Source organism: Cynocephalus volans, chromosome 14 (assembly GCF_027409185.1).
Source record: "Cynocephalus volans isolate mCynVol1 chromosome 14, mCynVol1.pri, whole genome shotgun sequence".
Classification (NCBI taxonomy): Eukaryota; Metazoa; Chordata; class Mammalia; order Dermoptera; family Cynocephalidae; genus Cynocephalus; species Cynocephalus volans.
Genome location: NC_084473.1, coordinates 89,340,757 through 89,356,550, shown reverse-complemented (window position 1 = coordinate 89,356,550; position 15,794 = coordinate 89,340,757). Strand labels below are relative to the sequence as shown.

General features: G+C 52.5%; 1 protein-coding gene across 1 annotated transcript; it reads left to right on the top strand.

Moving 5' to 3' along the window:
* Nucleotides 1-3,576: 3,576 nt before the first annotated feature.
* On the top strand, nt 3,577-5,553 carry LOC134362714 (melanoma inhibitory activity protein 2-like; the record flags this gene model as incomplete). The annotated part of the gene is made up of 1 exon (XM_063077925.1): nt 3,577-5,553. A coding segment is annotated over one exon (1,977 nt), but the record flags the coding sequence as incomplete, so codon positions are not given.
* Nucleotides 5,554-15,794: the final 10,241 nt, after the last annotated feature.

The window sequence follows — 15,794 nt, the reverse complement described above, 5'->3', positions numbered from 1 at the left end:
TACCCGTCAGGGGCTCCTTGGTTCTCTGAGGCCCACACAAAATATTCTAGTCAGGGGGACAGTGGGGACCATGTCCGGGCTCTGAAGACCCTTGGAGATGCCGATGAGAGAAAGAGGCGTAGCTTTCAACCTCCGCCAAGCCCAGAGCACAGTTCAGCTGGAGGCTGACCACGCCTGCTGCCCGGCCGAGGCTTCCCACCCCACCAGGCCGGGGCAGCAGGAGCGGCCTCCACTTCAAAGCAGGGGACTTGACGATGACGTCAGGCCCTTTTTATTGTTGGGCCTGGACGTGAGCCGAGCGGTGCTGTGTGACGTGAAGTGGTGGAGACCACGGGTATTTCCCTACCAAGAAGCAGCCTGGGCCTGTCAGGTTTCCATCTGGCCGTGGGAGGACTGGCCAGCAGAAGAGGTTTCAAGGGCCAGAGGTGGACACAAATAAAGCTGCTTTAAGTGGTTTCCAGTTCCACAGCTGTGCTGGCTCAGTGTCCTGGTGACATCCCTGAGTTCTGTGGCAACCAGAGGAGGGCTTTGGGGGGGCAACAGGTGTTTATTGACCTTCTTTAAAGAGCGGGCACCACATGCATGGTGAGACGCACCCCCCTCCCAGAGGGGCCTTGGTCTCAGGCAGGGGCTCTTGGTGGGGCAGGGCCCAAACCCCGAGGGGGAATTTCTCTGTCTCTGCCCCTCAGCCAGGCCCAAGAGTAGAAAGGGCCTGAGGGAAAGGTACGGAAGAGCTCCACCTGCCGGCTTGGGGTCCTGGGGAGGAGGGATTGAACTTGGGCCTGGAGTGGAGGGGGTCATGAGGAAGGTCCAGGAGACCCCAAGACTTGTGGGTGGGGCTTGCCAAGCCCCTCCCCTGCCTGGGATGAGAGTAAGAGACCCTGGTCAGCTAACGCGTCTCATCACCGCTGCCTCCAGTGTGAAGTGCTCAGTAACTGCAACATAAGGAAACGCAGCCTTCATCCAGACTTGAAACGGTTCCTTCCCTTTCCACTTCCAAACTGCCCTGCCCTCGGGCTCCTGCCACCGTGGGAGGAAAAGCACAGTTCCAACCCATCAGGCTCAAGCTCGTAGCTAACAGGGCAGGCACTCCTGCAGCCTTCCGCCCCTTTTCTGGGTCTGATAGCTGCCAGAGACTCTTGCAAAACTGACTCTCTCTTGGGGAGTTTGCTAATGGCCACGTGCCCACAGCACGGCCACCGCTGAGGCCCATGCAAGGAGCCAACTCAGGCGTCCTCGGTCCCCATTCCCTCCTGCCTGGGAAAGGACCCAGTGGCAGAGGGGGGTCGTGGCAGCGGGCAGGAACATTCACATCTGTGTTGCATGAGGGGAACCCTCCAGGTTGGCTGCTGCAGTGGGAGGTTCCCAAGGCCCCGGGGCCTGGGGGGCCCAGTGGGCAGGGCAGTCGTCCTGACCTGTTTGGTTGCACAGCTTGTTAACTTCGAAGAAAGCACCTCTGAGCAGTGGGAGGGTGACTCACCAGAGGGCAGCACTGGTTTGGGGGTGGGCTTCTCTGGTCCTACCTTTTCAGTTCACACAGTAAGGAAGGCCAGGCCTGTCCTGGGCAGTGTGATCAGCAAGTCTCCAAGCTGACGTATGAAACATGGGTGTGTCATCGGTTGGGGTGCATCTTGACCGCCATGCTCGCTTTGGGATGAAAGGAACAGGCTTTATGTCCCGGCTTTGTCACTTTCTAGCCTGTGACTTGGGCAAACCCTTTTACTTTTCTGGGTCTCACTGTCATCATCCATAGAGTGAGATAAAGACACCTTCCTCCCAAGTCCACCGTGAAGACTCAAAACGCTCAGCGCGTCCCTGCTCCTGGAAGTGTGCTGGGAGCCAAAGGAGCAGGGCTGTCCTGGCCTTGAAAGGCCGAGGGGCTCCTGGGGAGCTGTGCCCTGACCTGAGGCTTGCCCCCCCTTTCCCCAGGGGGCAGGGTGGGCTGGGAGCTTGGGCCAGACACCTGGGCAGCTGCCTCCCCTCTGGAACAGTCCTCATTTTATTCCCCTGGGGTCCTGAAAGTTGGAACTAACTGGCTGGCTAAAAAAACAAAAAAGAAAAGGCAAAGGGCGAGCAAGCGCTTTGTGCGTGCTGCAAGGCAGGGTGTGTCTCAGGGATCTGTTTCCATGGGAACCAGCGGCACAGGCTGGCTCCTATGGGCACCAAAAAGAGAAACTTGGCAGACGTTTCAGGCACCTGAAGTGGGATTCATGCCAGGGATACAAGGATGGTTCAACATATGAAAGTCAATAAGGGTGATACAATAAAATGTAACGGTCATGTGGCCAGTATGAATCTGGCCATCACAGCTTGGGTATGAACGGTGACAATCAGCCTTGCATCCCGTGAATATTCATAACCAATAAAATTGGGGGGGAAAAAGAATAAATGGGTACAGGAGATCTTATTGGTGTGGTGAAAATGTTCTAAAACTGATTTGTGGTGATGGCTGCACAACTTGATGAACTTACTAGAACTCATTGAATTGCATACCTGAAATGGGTGGATTACAAGGTATCTAAAATATTCCTCAATAAAGTGTTTTTTAAACAAAGAGCATTTCACTGACATCCAGCAGATCCCGAAATACAACACACTTCTGCCACTAAATAGCTAAACAGCCCTGGACAAGTAGTGCACTTACTGTAGACCTTTGCTTCATTACCTATAAAGAAAGCGTTGGGCCAGCTGAAGCCCAGAGTGTCTCAGGCCTCTTCCCATTGCCACATTCTACGGCTATTTTGGCAAAGTTAGTCCAAAGAAAACACTTTTGTTCCTTGGCAGATATCTAAGGAAGGATGCTCCTCTGAAAGAAATTAAAATCGCAAAATTTCCTTTAAAAAATTGCCAAAGGAAAAGTTGATCTCCTAGAAGTAGCAGAATAGTGGTCACTAGAGGCTGGGAAGGGTAGGGCGAGGAGGGGAAAGGCAGAGGTTACAGATACAAAGTTGCAGCTGGACAGGAGGAACTATTTGTACTGATCTACAGCTTTGTAAGGTGGCTAGAGTCAGCACGCATTTATTAGATAATTTCAAATAGCTAAAAGAGAGGATTTTGAATTTTCCCAGCACAAAGAAATGACAAATATTTGAGTGATGAGTATGCTGATTACCCAGATTTGATCATTATAAACATGGATTCAAATCCAGCGGTGGCCCGGCCAAAACCAAGCCGAGGTGGGGGTGGCTAGGACAGCGTGTGTCACAGGCTGGCGCGGGGCAGGCTCCGGAACCGCGTGGCGGAAGTGACGTCACAAAGGGGCCTGGTTACCATGGTGCGCGGTGGGGGACGCCTGAGGCCGGTGGGCGCCAGTGCTCCCCGGCTCCCCTCAAGGCCGGCTGCGCTGTGTCTGCTGCTGTCGCCGGGGCCGGTTCGCGTTCCCGACAGAACGCAGAGCTGTCTCAGCTGCTGGTGGTGGCCCGGCCAGGCCGTGGCTACTGTGGCCACAGCCGGAGCAGCCTCGGCGCCATGGAGGTGCCCGGGGCTGCCCCTCAGCCGTACTTGGGGCTGGTCCTGGGAAAGCTGTGCAGGACTGTGGCAGCATTGCCTGAAGACCTGAGACCGGGCCCTGGTTTTCCGTGGGAACTGGTGACATGTGCGGCTCTTACTGGATTTTTGATTCTCTTGTTTTTGTGGAGAAGTGTTCGATCGGTGAGAAGCTGGCTTTATGTAAGAAGAGAGAAAAAGCTTGCTGAAAAGCTTTCTGGACTAATTGAAGAAAAATGTAAACTACTTGACAAACTTTGCGTTGTTCAAGAGGAGTATGAAGGCTTGGAGTCAGCTGTGAAGGATGCCAGCTTTGAGAAGGGGTCAACAGAAGCACAAAGCTTGGAGGCAACCTATGAAAAGCTGAGCAGCTCCAAATCTAAACTTGAGGATGAAATAGTCTTTCTAGCAAAAGAATTAAAGGAACAGAAATCTAAACATTGTGAGCAAGATGAATTGATGGCGGATATTTCAAAAAGGATACAGTCCCTAGAAGATGAATCGAAATCCATCCAGTCACAAGTAGCTGAAGCCAAACTAATCTGCAAAATATTTCAAATGAATGAAGAACGTCTGAAGGTGGCAATAAAAGACGCCTTGAATGAAAATTCCCAACTTCAGGAAAGCCAGAAACAGCTTTTACAAGAAGCGGAAGTATTGAAAGAACAAGTGAGTGAACTTAATAAACAGAAAATAATATTTGAAAACTCCAAAGTCCAGGCAGAACGAGTTCTGAGTGATAAAGAAAATCACATCAAGTCTCTGGCTGAACGCTTGCTCAAGATGACAGACTGGGCTGCTGTGCTTAGAGAAGACATGATGGCTGATGACTTGGAATTGGAGATGAAGAGCGAATCACAAAACGGTGCTCGCTTAGATGATCCGCCAGAAGGAGCTTTGAAGAAACTGATTCACACTGCTAAGTTAAATGCTTCTTTCAAAACCCTAGAAGGAGAAAGAAACCAAATTTACACTGAGTTGTCTGAAGTAGATAAAACAAAGGAAGAGCTTATAGAGCATATTACAAATCTCCAGACTGAACAAGCATCTTTACAGTCAGAAAACACACAGTTGGAAAGTGAAAATCAGAAGCTTCGGCAGAAACTTAAAGGAATGACTGAACTGTATCAAGAAAATGGAATGAAACTCCACAGGAAGTTAATAGCAGAGGAAAAGGACCGGTTAGAGAAGGAGGAGAAACTTTCCAAAGTAGAAGAGAAGATGAGCCATGCAGCTGAGGAACTGGAGACCTACAGAAGGAGAGCCAGAGATGCAGAAGAAGAATTGGAGAGAAGCGTTCGTTCTTATCAAGGGCAGATGACTTCCTATGAGAAAGAAGCGCATGGCAGCTGGGTGGCAGCTGAGACTGCTGAAAGACACCTCAGGTATTTAAGGAAAGTAAATGTTTCCAAGAGACAAAAATTAGCTGAAAAAGAGTTTAAATTTGAACTTTTCAAAAAAGATCCATATGTAGTTGATGTTCCAAAGACAGCATTTGGCGGAGAGCATTCCCCATGTGGTGCCTCACCAGTGGGTCGACCTTCATCCGAAACGAGAGCTTTTCTCTCTCCACTCAGACTCGCACCTTTGACTCCAGGGCGAGGAGGAGGAAGAGGCTCAAGAGGCCCAGAGAATACTCTGGATCACCAGATGACCAATGAAAGAGGAGAATCGGGCTGTGATAGGTTAACCGATTCTCATGGAGCACCATGTGGGTACCTGTCACCTCCGTGGGAACAGCACCGGAGGATGAGGATCCCTCCACCAGGCCACCCATGTTCTGATCCAGCTCTTCTTCCACAAAGGCAAGACGGATTTGATCCTGATCCTGGTGGACCGTCTGGCCCAGCAGAGCTCAGAAGTTTTAACCTGGCTTCTTTGGATAAAGTGGATGGGCCAAAGCCCTCACAAACGGAATCCAGCAGAAATGATACCAAAGACGACCTTGGTAATGTAAATGTGCCTCATTCATCTGTGCCTGCTGAAAGGGAAGCAAGTGGCCCTGGCTTTGCTCCTCCACCTTTTCCTGCAATCAGAGGTCCATTGTTTCCAGTAGATAGGAGGGGTCCATTCATGAGAAGAGAACCTCCTTTTCCTCCACCTCCTCCAGGAAGCATGTATGGAGCTCCTCAAAATTATTATCTCCCAAGGGATTTCCCTGTGCAGCCACCACCTCCATCTGGGTTCCTGTCACCTCCGTGGGAACAACACCGAAGGATGATGATTCCCCCACCAGGCCACCCATGTTCTGATCCAGCTCTTCTTCCACAAAGGCAAGACGGCTTTGATCCTGATCCTGGTGGACCGTCTGGCCCAGCAGAGCTCAGAAGTTTTAACCTGGCTTCTTTGGATAAAGTGGATGGGCCAAAGCCCTCACAAACGGAATCCAGCAGAAATGATACCAAAGACGACCTTGGCAATGTAAATGTGCCTCATTCATCTGTGCCTGCTGAAAGGGAAGCAAGTGGCCCTGGCTTTGCTCCTCCACCTTTTCCTGCAATCAGAGGTCCATTGTTTCCAGTGGATAGGAGGGGTCCATTCATGAGAAGAGAACCTCCTTTTCCTCCACCTCCTCCAGGAAGCATGTATGGAGCTCCTCAAAATTATTATCTCCCAAGGGATTTCCCTGTGCAGCCACCACCTCCATCTGGTTTCCTGTCACCTCCGTGGGAACAACACCGAAGGATGATGATTCCTCCACCAGGCCACCCATGTTCTGATCCAGCTCTTCTTCCACAAAGGCAAGACGGCTTTGATCCTAATCCTGGTGGACCGTCTGGCCCAGCAGAACTGAGAAGTTTTCACCTGGCTTCTTTGGATAAAGTGGATGGGCCAAAGCCCTCACAAACGGAATCCAGCAGAAATGAAACCAAAGACGACCTTGGTAATGTAAATGTGCCTCATTCATCTGTGCCTGCTGAAAGGGAAGCAAGTGGCCCTGGCTTTGCTCCTCCACCTTTTCCTGCAATCAGAGGTCCATTGTTTCCAGTGGATAGGAGGGGTCCATTCATGAGAAGAGAACCTCCTTTTCCTCCACCTCCTCCAGGAAGCATGTATGGAGCTCCTCAAAATTATTTTCTACCAAGGGATTTCTCTGTCCAGCCACCACCTCCATTTGCAATGAGAAATGTCTATTCACTGAGGGGATTTCCTCCTTATGTTCCTCTAGGAGCTGGATTGTCACCTCCACCCCCACATTCTGAAAGTAGGGGTGAGTTCCCTTCAGGGTCGATTCCGTGCTCAAATGAGCCTGCTCCTGAAATCCAGAAGCACAGCAAGAAACCTGATGATATTTTTGGTCTCTCTTCATAAATAGTTTTGACTTATCTTTCATTTTCAGTTTAAGTAACTACAATTTTTGCTCAAATTGAAGCTTAATGGAATTATAATTCTCAGGATACTATTTTGTAAATAAAGATGATTTAAATATGAATTTCGTGAGTAAATTATTTCCATTTTATTTTATCCTAGATTGTATAATTATTTTAATTTGATTAACTAACCCACTATTACATAAACAATAATGGGAAATTTATTTAGGTTATCTTGCAGTTGGGGATGTTTTAAACTCCAAGGGCTGTGTCTTTATGCCAAGAACTGTATTTACTACGGTTGTAGACAAATGTGAAAGTAACTTTATGCTTAATTAAATTTTCATTGATTTAAAGACTTGCTTGGTATTGATAATAATAATAAAATCAGCTAGGTTTTTAATTAAAAAAATCACAATGTACCCCATAAATATGTACAGTTATTAGGTGTCCGTTAAAAATAATAATAATCTTTTAAAATTACCAAAAGAAATTGTGGATCTAAGACCCTTCAAGACCCTCTATTTATAAAAACTTGCTGTCGATGGATATTTTTATGCTCTTAAAACATGAAATCTAAGCCTCTGTCCATGCTGCAATGAAAAAGTCTGTGGTGAGAAGATATGATAAGAAGATGAAGCATATTATTAACCAGTGTTTGTGTGTTTCATAGACCTTTACTATCTAGAAAGAAACCTGTAAGGAGGGTATAATGATGCTTCTATGGTTCTAATTTAAATTTTTTATGAATAGAAAACAGTGAGCACTGTATACAGGTAAAAAGCCATATAACATCCTGCATATATGGGTATCTGAGAACTTCAAAATGTTTGTGGAAAAATAGAATTGAAAGATAATATGAATCTTCCCTGAGCTTTGTGAAGTGCCGCCGTACATGGAGATGTGTGTATTATATAATTATGCATGTGTGTGTGTAATTGACAGTTAACGTTTTTCTGATGATAAAAATAATACATTACTGCTAAGTTTTGCTTGAAATATCTGAAGAATATGCACCAGTCAATCTTTAGGTTAAAATTAAGGATGATTTCCATGTGACCGCAACGTTAAGAACTTTAATCCTTGGGGGAAAAAAAATCATTCAACTCTATAGCGCCTATATGGGTGGTATGCATTAACAAAATAAATGAGATTTTCTTCTCAGTTTTTGCAAAAAAAAAAATTTTTTTTTTGTAAAATAGGGGAAATTCTCTAGAAAATTCTTTGATATTTCTTATCTAGAAAATAATTTGGTAAGTCTCATATTTATGCCTTAGAAAAAAGACAGTATGTGGCATTACACTCTGGTGCTTTGTACTCTGTCAGTGCAGCTAAGCTGGGAATTAATTACATTTTCCACAGTTTCCTTCCGTCTCTTCTTCCAGATTAGAATTGGCCAAGAAAGAAACTTGCAGAATATTGGAAACTGGAAATGAGGCAGTGGCCATAACCATCTGCAGATCTTTTCTCAGGCAGATTCAGAGACAGACAGAAGAAGAGGCCGGGCCCATGTGGGTAAAAACCTCCAGCCGAGTCTGTGAAGTGACGTATCCCGAGGTTGTCCTGAGGGGAGTGCTTCCGTTTTTCTTTGTTCACGGGTGTTCTCCTCAAACCAAAGCCATTTTTCTGGAAATTTTCTTCTCTAAAGCTTCTTGGCCTTTAAAAACCTAGTATTTGTCAGTTGAGTTTTGGTGCAGCATCAAAGACCCTCCACAGTCATCTGAAGTGGCTGCTGAAGCACTTCTTCTGCAGTTAGTGTCTCTGTGAAGCTCAACTTGCTTCACATTCTTCCACCAAAGCAACGTGTTGCCACAGATTCCTGCAGCAGCAGGTAGGAGAGTCCAGCTGCTTCTGAGGAGCGTCAGCGCTGCAGCGGCCTCCTCAGCGCTCCAGCGCTCCCGCTCAGCTGCAGCCTCTGCCCCGCTAGAGCCGCTGCCCGCGTGCTCCCGATCCCACTGCAGCGTCGGCCCATTGGAGCTGCTGCCGCCAGCTCCCGCTCCCTATGCAGCCCCCCTTTCCAGCCTCTGCCCCTTTCCAGCCGCTGCCCCGCTGCAGCCGCTGCATGCACGCTCCCGCTCCTGCTCCCGCTGCAGCCTCTGCCCCGTTCGAGCTGCTGCCGTGCGCTCCCGATCGCGCTGCAGCCTCTGCCTGGCTCGAGCCGCTGCCCTGGCGCTCCCGATCCCGCTGCAGCCTCTGCCCTGTTTGAGTCGCTGCCCGCGCCCTCCCGATCCCGCTGCAGCCCGTGCCCCTCTCGAGCTTCTGCCCCTCTCGAGCAGCTTCCCCCCCGCTCACGCGCCCGCTCCCGCCTCCGCCTTTGCCCAGCTCCCGCTATTGCCCGCGCCCTCCTGCTCCGGCTCCAGCCTCTGCTCCGCTACAGCTGCTGCCCGCTTGCTTCCGATCCCGCTGCAGCGTTTGCCCTGCTGGAGCCGCTGCCAGCGCTCACGATCCCGCTGCAGCCTCTGCCTCTCTAGAGCGGCTGCCCGCGCGCTCCCGCTCAGGCTGCAGCCTCTGCCCAGCTGGAGCCGCCGCCCGTGCGCTCCCGCTCCCCCTGCAGGCTCTGCCCAGCTCGAGCCGCTGCCCACCCGCTCCTGATCCCGCAGCAGCCTCTGCCCCGCTCGAGCCGCTGCCTGCGCGCTCCCGATCGCGCTGCAGCCTCTGCCCCGCTCGAGCTTCTGCCCGCACGCTAGCGCTCCAGCTCCTGCTGCAGTCTTTGCCCAGCTCGAGCTGTTTCCCACCCCCTCCTGCTCCCGCCCCACCGCAGCCTTTGCCCAGCTCCAGCTGTTGCCCACGCCCTCCCGCTCCCGCTGCAGCCTCTGCCCTGCTGCAGCCGCTGCCCTGGCTCTCCCGATCACGCTGCAGCCTCTGCCCCTCTCGAGCCTCTGCCCCTCTCCCGCCGCTGCCCCCACACTCACGCTCCCGCTCCCGCCTCCGCCTTGGCCCAGCTCCAGCTGTTGCCCGAGCCCTCCTGCTCCCGCTCCAGCCTCTGCTCCGCTAGAGCTGCTGCCCGCTTGCTCCCGATCCCGCTGCAGCTTTTGCCCTGCTGGAGCCGCTGCCCGTGCTCACGATCCCACTGCAGCCCCTGCCTCACTCCAGCGGCTGCCCGCACGCTCCCGATCTCGCTGCAGCCTCTGCCCGCCTGGAGCCGCTGCCCGCGCGCTCCCGATCTGGCTGCAGCCTCTGCCCTGCTCGAGCCGCTGCCTGCGCGCTCCCGATCCCGCTGCAGCCTCTGCCTGGCTGGAGCCGCCGCCCGTGCGCTCCCGCTCCCCCTGCAGGCTCTGCCGGGCTCGAGCCGCTCCCCACCCGCTCCTGATCCCACAGCAGCCTCTGCCCCGCTCGAGCCGCTGCCTGCGCGCTCCCGATCACGCTGCAGCCTCTGCACCGCTCGAGGCGCTGCCTGCGCGTTCCCGATCCCGCCGCAACCTCTGCCCCGCTGGAGCTTCTGCCCGCACGCTAGCGCTCCAGCTCACGCAGCAGTCTTTGCCCAGCTCCAGCTGTTTCCCACTCCCTCCTGCTCCCGCCCCACCGCAGCCTTTGCCCAGCTCCAGCTGTTGCCCACGCCCTCCCGCTACCGCTGCAGCCTCTGCCCCGCTAGAGCCGCTGCCAGCCCACTCCCTATCTAGCTGCAGCCTCTGCCCCTCTCGAGCCTCTGCCCCTCTCCCGCCGCTGCCCCGACGCTCACGCTCCCGCTCCCGCCTCCGCCTTTGCCCAGCTCCAGCTGTTGCCTGCGCCCTCCTGCTCCCGCTCCAGCCTCTGTCCCGCTCGATCCGCTGCCTGCGCGCTCCCGATCCCCCTGCAGGCTCTGCCCGGCTCAGGCCGCTGCCCGCCCGCTCCTGATCCCGCTGCAGCCTCTGCCCCGCTTGAGCCGCTGCCCGCGTGCTCCCGCTCCCGCCACAGCCTCTCCCCAGCCAGTGCACCTAAAAGGAGGGCGGAGGTTCTGGATCCCAGGGAAAGAGAGCGAGAAAGCGGAATGACACGGGGTCTTGAGGCTGCACTTTCCTGTCCCTCAGCTCAGGTCCCGTTGCGCTGTCCGAACACCTGTGTTTAAATCTGCTCTGATATCTAGAAACCTGCAGACCTCTATTTCCATGTCAGGGTAGAGAGGACCGTCTCATTCTTTTTTAAAGCTGCATCCATTATGATTTTACCATCATGTATTTACCCCGTGCCCCACGGGTGGACACTCAGGTTGTGTCCAGGTTGTGCTGTCCTACACAATGCTGCAGTGAGCATCCTGGTGTCCTTCAGAGATTTCTCTGGGTTTGGGCCTAGAGGTGACACTGATGGGACAAAGAATATCCACATGGAAAATACTGAAAGATAGGACCAGATTATCTTCCAAAGGCTGCAGTTTTATTGCTACCAAGAGTATGTGAGGCAATTTTAAATTGAGTTGAATTGTGGATGTGTTGAGTCTAATCAAAATTCTAGTGTTGGTCTCTTCATTGTCTGAGGTATTGCGTCAGGCCTCTGGAGACAGGTGCGTGCATGAGATGACTCCTGGCTTCCAGCTGTCTACACCATGTGTAACATGGCTGTCGGATGACTCTGGCGGCCTGCGGTCCCACAGTCAACTTTGTCATTCTCTTCTCCCCATTAAAATACAGATTGAGTACCCCTTATCCAAAATGCTTGGAAAGTATTTTGGATTTAGGATGTTTTCAGATTTGGGAATATTTGGAGAATACATTTGCAGAATGCTCCAATGAGCATTTCCTTTGAGTGTCATGTTAGCACTCAAAAAGTTTAGGAGTTTGGATTTTTGGATTAGAGACTCTTAACCTGTATATAAATATCCCAGACATTCTGTTTTCTACTATTCTTGGAGTTTCAGGTCCTCAAAGGAGCACAAAAATATTTTGCCAAACCACAGTTCTAATTTGTGATGTTTAAGATGTGGCTTTTGTATTTGCAAACTCGAATTGTTGTGCCGGACGCTCCAGCCTTGCCACCCAGCAAAAGGCCCCATGGAAGATTCTGCCAAAGAAATGCCAGATGGGCCAAGGCATCCAAGGTCTCAGGTGACTGGCCAGGGCAGCTCCAGTTGGCCGAGTTGTGCTAAGAGAGGGTCGCCTGGTGGGCGAGAGCCTGCCCATGCTACCCGAAGGGACAAGCAGTGTGAGTTAACATTTATTTATCGAGCTATGAGTATCAACGGGGAAGCGTGTTATACGCTTTACAAGGATCAACCAAGAGACAGGACTTGTTGCTTATCTACCTGAGGGCTGAGAAACTAGGATGCAGAGACTGGATGTGGGCTGCATAGCAAAGGCAATACTTACCCAAAGGAGTCAACGTATGATGGTGGCATTTCAGGACATAACTGAGTTCTCTGGAGTCAGCCTGAGGCCCTGCTCTGGGTGGTGGTGGCCAGTGTCCCTCCCCACCCTCTGGGCCTCCCATCTTACCTCCTAGCACCCTGTCTCTCTGAGCCTAAATGCCAGGGACCAAACCAGGAGGCTGGCAGCCAGCCTGGTCCACACCATGGGCCCCTCCTCCATGGTCCCAAATCCTTCCTTGCACTTTCTGGACAAGCATGGAGCAGTTAGCTTCCAACCCTCGTACAAACACTGATGATCACAGCCCCATGTGGGGAGGGAGGCCGGTGTGTGCCGTGAGATGACCCCACCCAGCCCCTGACCCCTGCCCACATTGATGCCGCATTTAGAGAAGAGATGGCCTGACCCCTCACCCACACCAAGGGTACCAAGGAGTCAAGTGTTGAGGTTAGAGGCGGGGATATCAGGGAGGTGAGCTGAGACCAGAGGGTGAGGTGAGATGCCCTCGTTCACATCAAGCCAGAGGAAGAGGGCTTTAAAGAGAGCTTTAGGCTTTGAGGTGTCCTCCGCAGGTGGAGAAATCCAGTGGACTGATGCCTCACCCCCACCCCCACCCCAAAGTCTAGAGGGCAAGAGACAGGCTGGCTGCTTTGATGGCGGAGCTGAGGAGAGGGCCAACGGCCCAGGTGAGGGCCTCGTGTGAGAGAGTCGGCGTGGAATCTCACAGGCCCAGTCCCAGGAGGCAGCCTGGGCAGTGAACAGACGCAGGCCAAGAGAAGGTGGGGCTGCCGCTACCCGTCAGGGGCTCCTTGGTTCTCTGAGGCCCACACAAAATATTCTAGTCAGGGGGACAGTGGGGACCATGTCCGGGCTCTGAAGACCCTTGGAGATGCCGATGAGAGAAAGAGGCGTAGCTTTCAACCTCCGCCAAGCCCAGAGCACAGTTCAGCTGGAGGCTGACCACGCCTGCTGCCCGGCCGAGGCTTCCCACCCCACCAGGCCGGGGCAGCAGGAGCGGCCTCCACTTCAAAGCAGGGGACTTGACGATGACGTCAGGCCCTTTTTATTGTTGGGCCTGGACGTGAGCCGAGCGGTGCTGTGTGACGTGAAGTGGTGGAGACCACGGGTATTTCCCTACCAAGAAGCAGCCTGGGCCTGTCAGGTTTCCATCTGGCCGTGGGAGGACTGGCCAGCAGAAGAGGTTTCAAGGGCCAGAGGTGGACACAAATAAAGCTGCTTTAAGTGGTTTCCAGTTCCACAGCTGTGCTGGCTCAGTGTCCTGGTGACATCCCTGAGTTCTGTGGCAACCAGAGGAGGGCTTTGGGGGGGCAACAGGTGTTTATTGACCTTCTTTAAAGAGCGGGCACCACATGCATGGTGAGACGCACCCCCCTCCCAGAGGGGCCTTGGTCTCAGGCAGGGGCTCTTGGTGGGGCAGGGCCCAAACCCCGAGGGGGAATTTCTCTGTCTCTGCCCCTCAGCCAGGCCCAAGAGTAGAAAGGGCCTGAGGGAAAGGTACGGAAGAGCTCCACCTGCCGGCTTGGGGTCCTGGGGAGGAGGGATTGAACTTGGGCCTGGAGTGGAGGGGGTCATGAGGAAGGTCCAGGAGACCCCAAGACTTGTGGGTGGGGCTTGCCAAGCCCCTCCCCTGCCTGGGATGAGAGTAAGAGACCCTGGTCAGCTAACGCGTCTCATCACCGCCGCCTCCAGTGTGAAGTGCTCAGTAACTGCAACATAAGGAAACGCAGCCTTCATCCAGACTTGAAACGATTCCTTCCCTTTCCACTTCCAAACTGCCCTGCCCTCGGGCTCCTGCCACCGTGGGAGGAAAAGCACAGTTCCAACCCATCAGGCTCAAGCTCGTAGCTAACAGGGCAGGCACTCCTGCAGCCTTCCGCCCCTTTTCTGGGTCTGATAGCTGCCAGAGACTCTTGCAAAACTGACTCTCTCTTGGGGAGTTTGCTAATGGCCACGTGCCCACAGCACGGCCACCGCTGAGGCCCATGCAAGGAGCCAACTCAGGCGTCCTCGGTCCCCATTCCCTCCTGCCTGGGAAAGGACCCAGTGGCAGAGGGGGGTCGTGGCAGGGGGCAGGAACATTCACATCTGTGTTGCATGAGGGGAACCCTCCAGGTTGGCTGCTGCAGTGGGAGGTTCCCAAGGCCCCGGGGCCTGGGGGGCCCAGTGGGCAGGGCAGTCGTCCTGACCTGTTTGGTTGCACAGCTTGTTAACTTCGAAGAAAGCACCTCTGAGCAGTGGGAGGGTGACTCACCAGAGGGCAGCACTGGTTTGGGGGTGGGCTTCTCTGGTCCTACCTTTTCAGTTCACACAGTAAGGAAGGCCAGGCCTGTCCTGGGCAGTGTGATCAGCAAGTCTCCAAGCTGACGTATGAAACATGGGTGTGTCATCGGTTGGGGTGCATCTTGACCGCCATGCTCGCTTTGGGATGAAAGGAACAGGCTTTATGTCCCGGCTTTGTCACTTTCTAGCCTGTGACTTGGGCAAACCCTTTTACTTTTCTGGGTCTCACTGTCATCATCCATAGAGTGAGATAAAGACACCTTCCTCCCAAGTCCACCGTGAAGACTCAAAACGCTCAGCGCGTCCCTGCTCCTGGAAGTGTGCTGGGAGCCAAAGGAGCAGGGCTGTCCTGGCCTTGAAAGGCCGAGGGGCTCCTGGGGAGCTGTGCCCTGACCTGAGGCTTGCCCCCCCTTTCCCCAGGGGGCAGGGTGGGCTGGGAGCTTGGGCCAGACACCTGGGCAGCTGCCTCCCCTCTGGAACAGTCCTCATTTTATTCCCCTGGGGTCCTGAAAGTTGGAACTAACTGGCTGGCTAAAAAAACAAAAAAGAAAAGGCAAAGGGCGAGCAAGCGCTTTGTGCGTGCTGCAAGGCAGGGTGTGTCTCAGGGATCTGTTTCCATGGGAACCAGCGGCACAGGCTGGCTCCTATGGGCACCAAAAAGAGAAACTTGGCAGAGGTTTCAGGCACCTGAAGTGGGATTCATGCCAGGGATACAAGGATGGTTCAACATATGAAAGTCAATAAAGGTGATACAATAAATGTAACGGTCATGTGGCCAGTATGAATCTGGCCATCACAGCTTGGGTATGAACGGTGACAATCAGCCTTGCATCCCGTGAATATTCATAACCAATAAAATTGGGGGGGAAAAAGAATAAATGGGTACAGGAGATCTTATTGGTGTGGTGAAAATGTTCTAAAACTGATTTGTGGTGATGGCTGCACAACTTGATGAACTTACTAGAACTCATTGAATTGCATACCTGAAATGGGTGGATTACAAGGTATCTAAAATATTCCTCAATAAAGTGTTTTTTAAACAAAGAGCATTTCACTGACATCCAGCAGATCCCGAAATACAACACACTTCTGCCACTAAATAGCTAAACAGCCCTGGACAAGTAGTGCACTTACTGTAGACCTTTGCTTCATTACCTATAAAGAAAGCGTTGGGCCAGCTGAAGCCCAGAGTGTCTCAGGCCTCTTCCCATTGCCACATTCTACGGCTATTTTGGCAAAGTTAGTCCAAAGAAAACACTTTTGTTCCTTGGCAGATATCTAAGGAAGGATGCTCCTCTGAAAGAAATTAAAATCGCAAAATTTCCTTTAAAAAATTGCCAAAGGAAAAGTTGATCTCCTAGAAGTAGCAGAATAGTGGTCACTAGAGGCTGGGAAGGGTAGGGCGAGGAGGGGAAAGGCA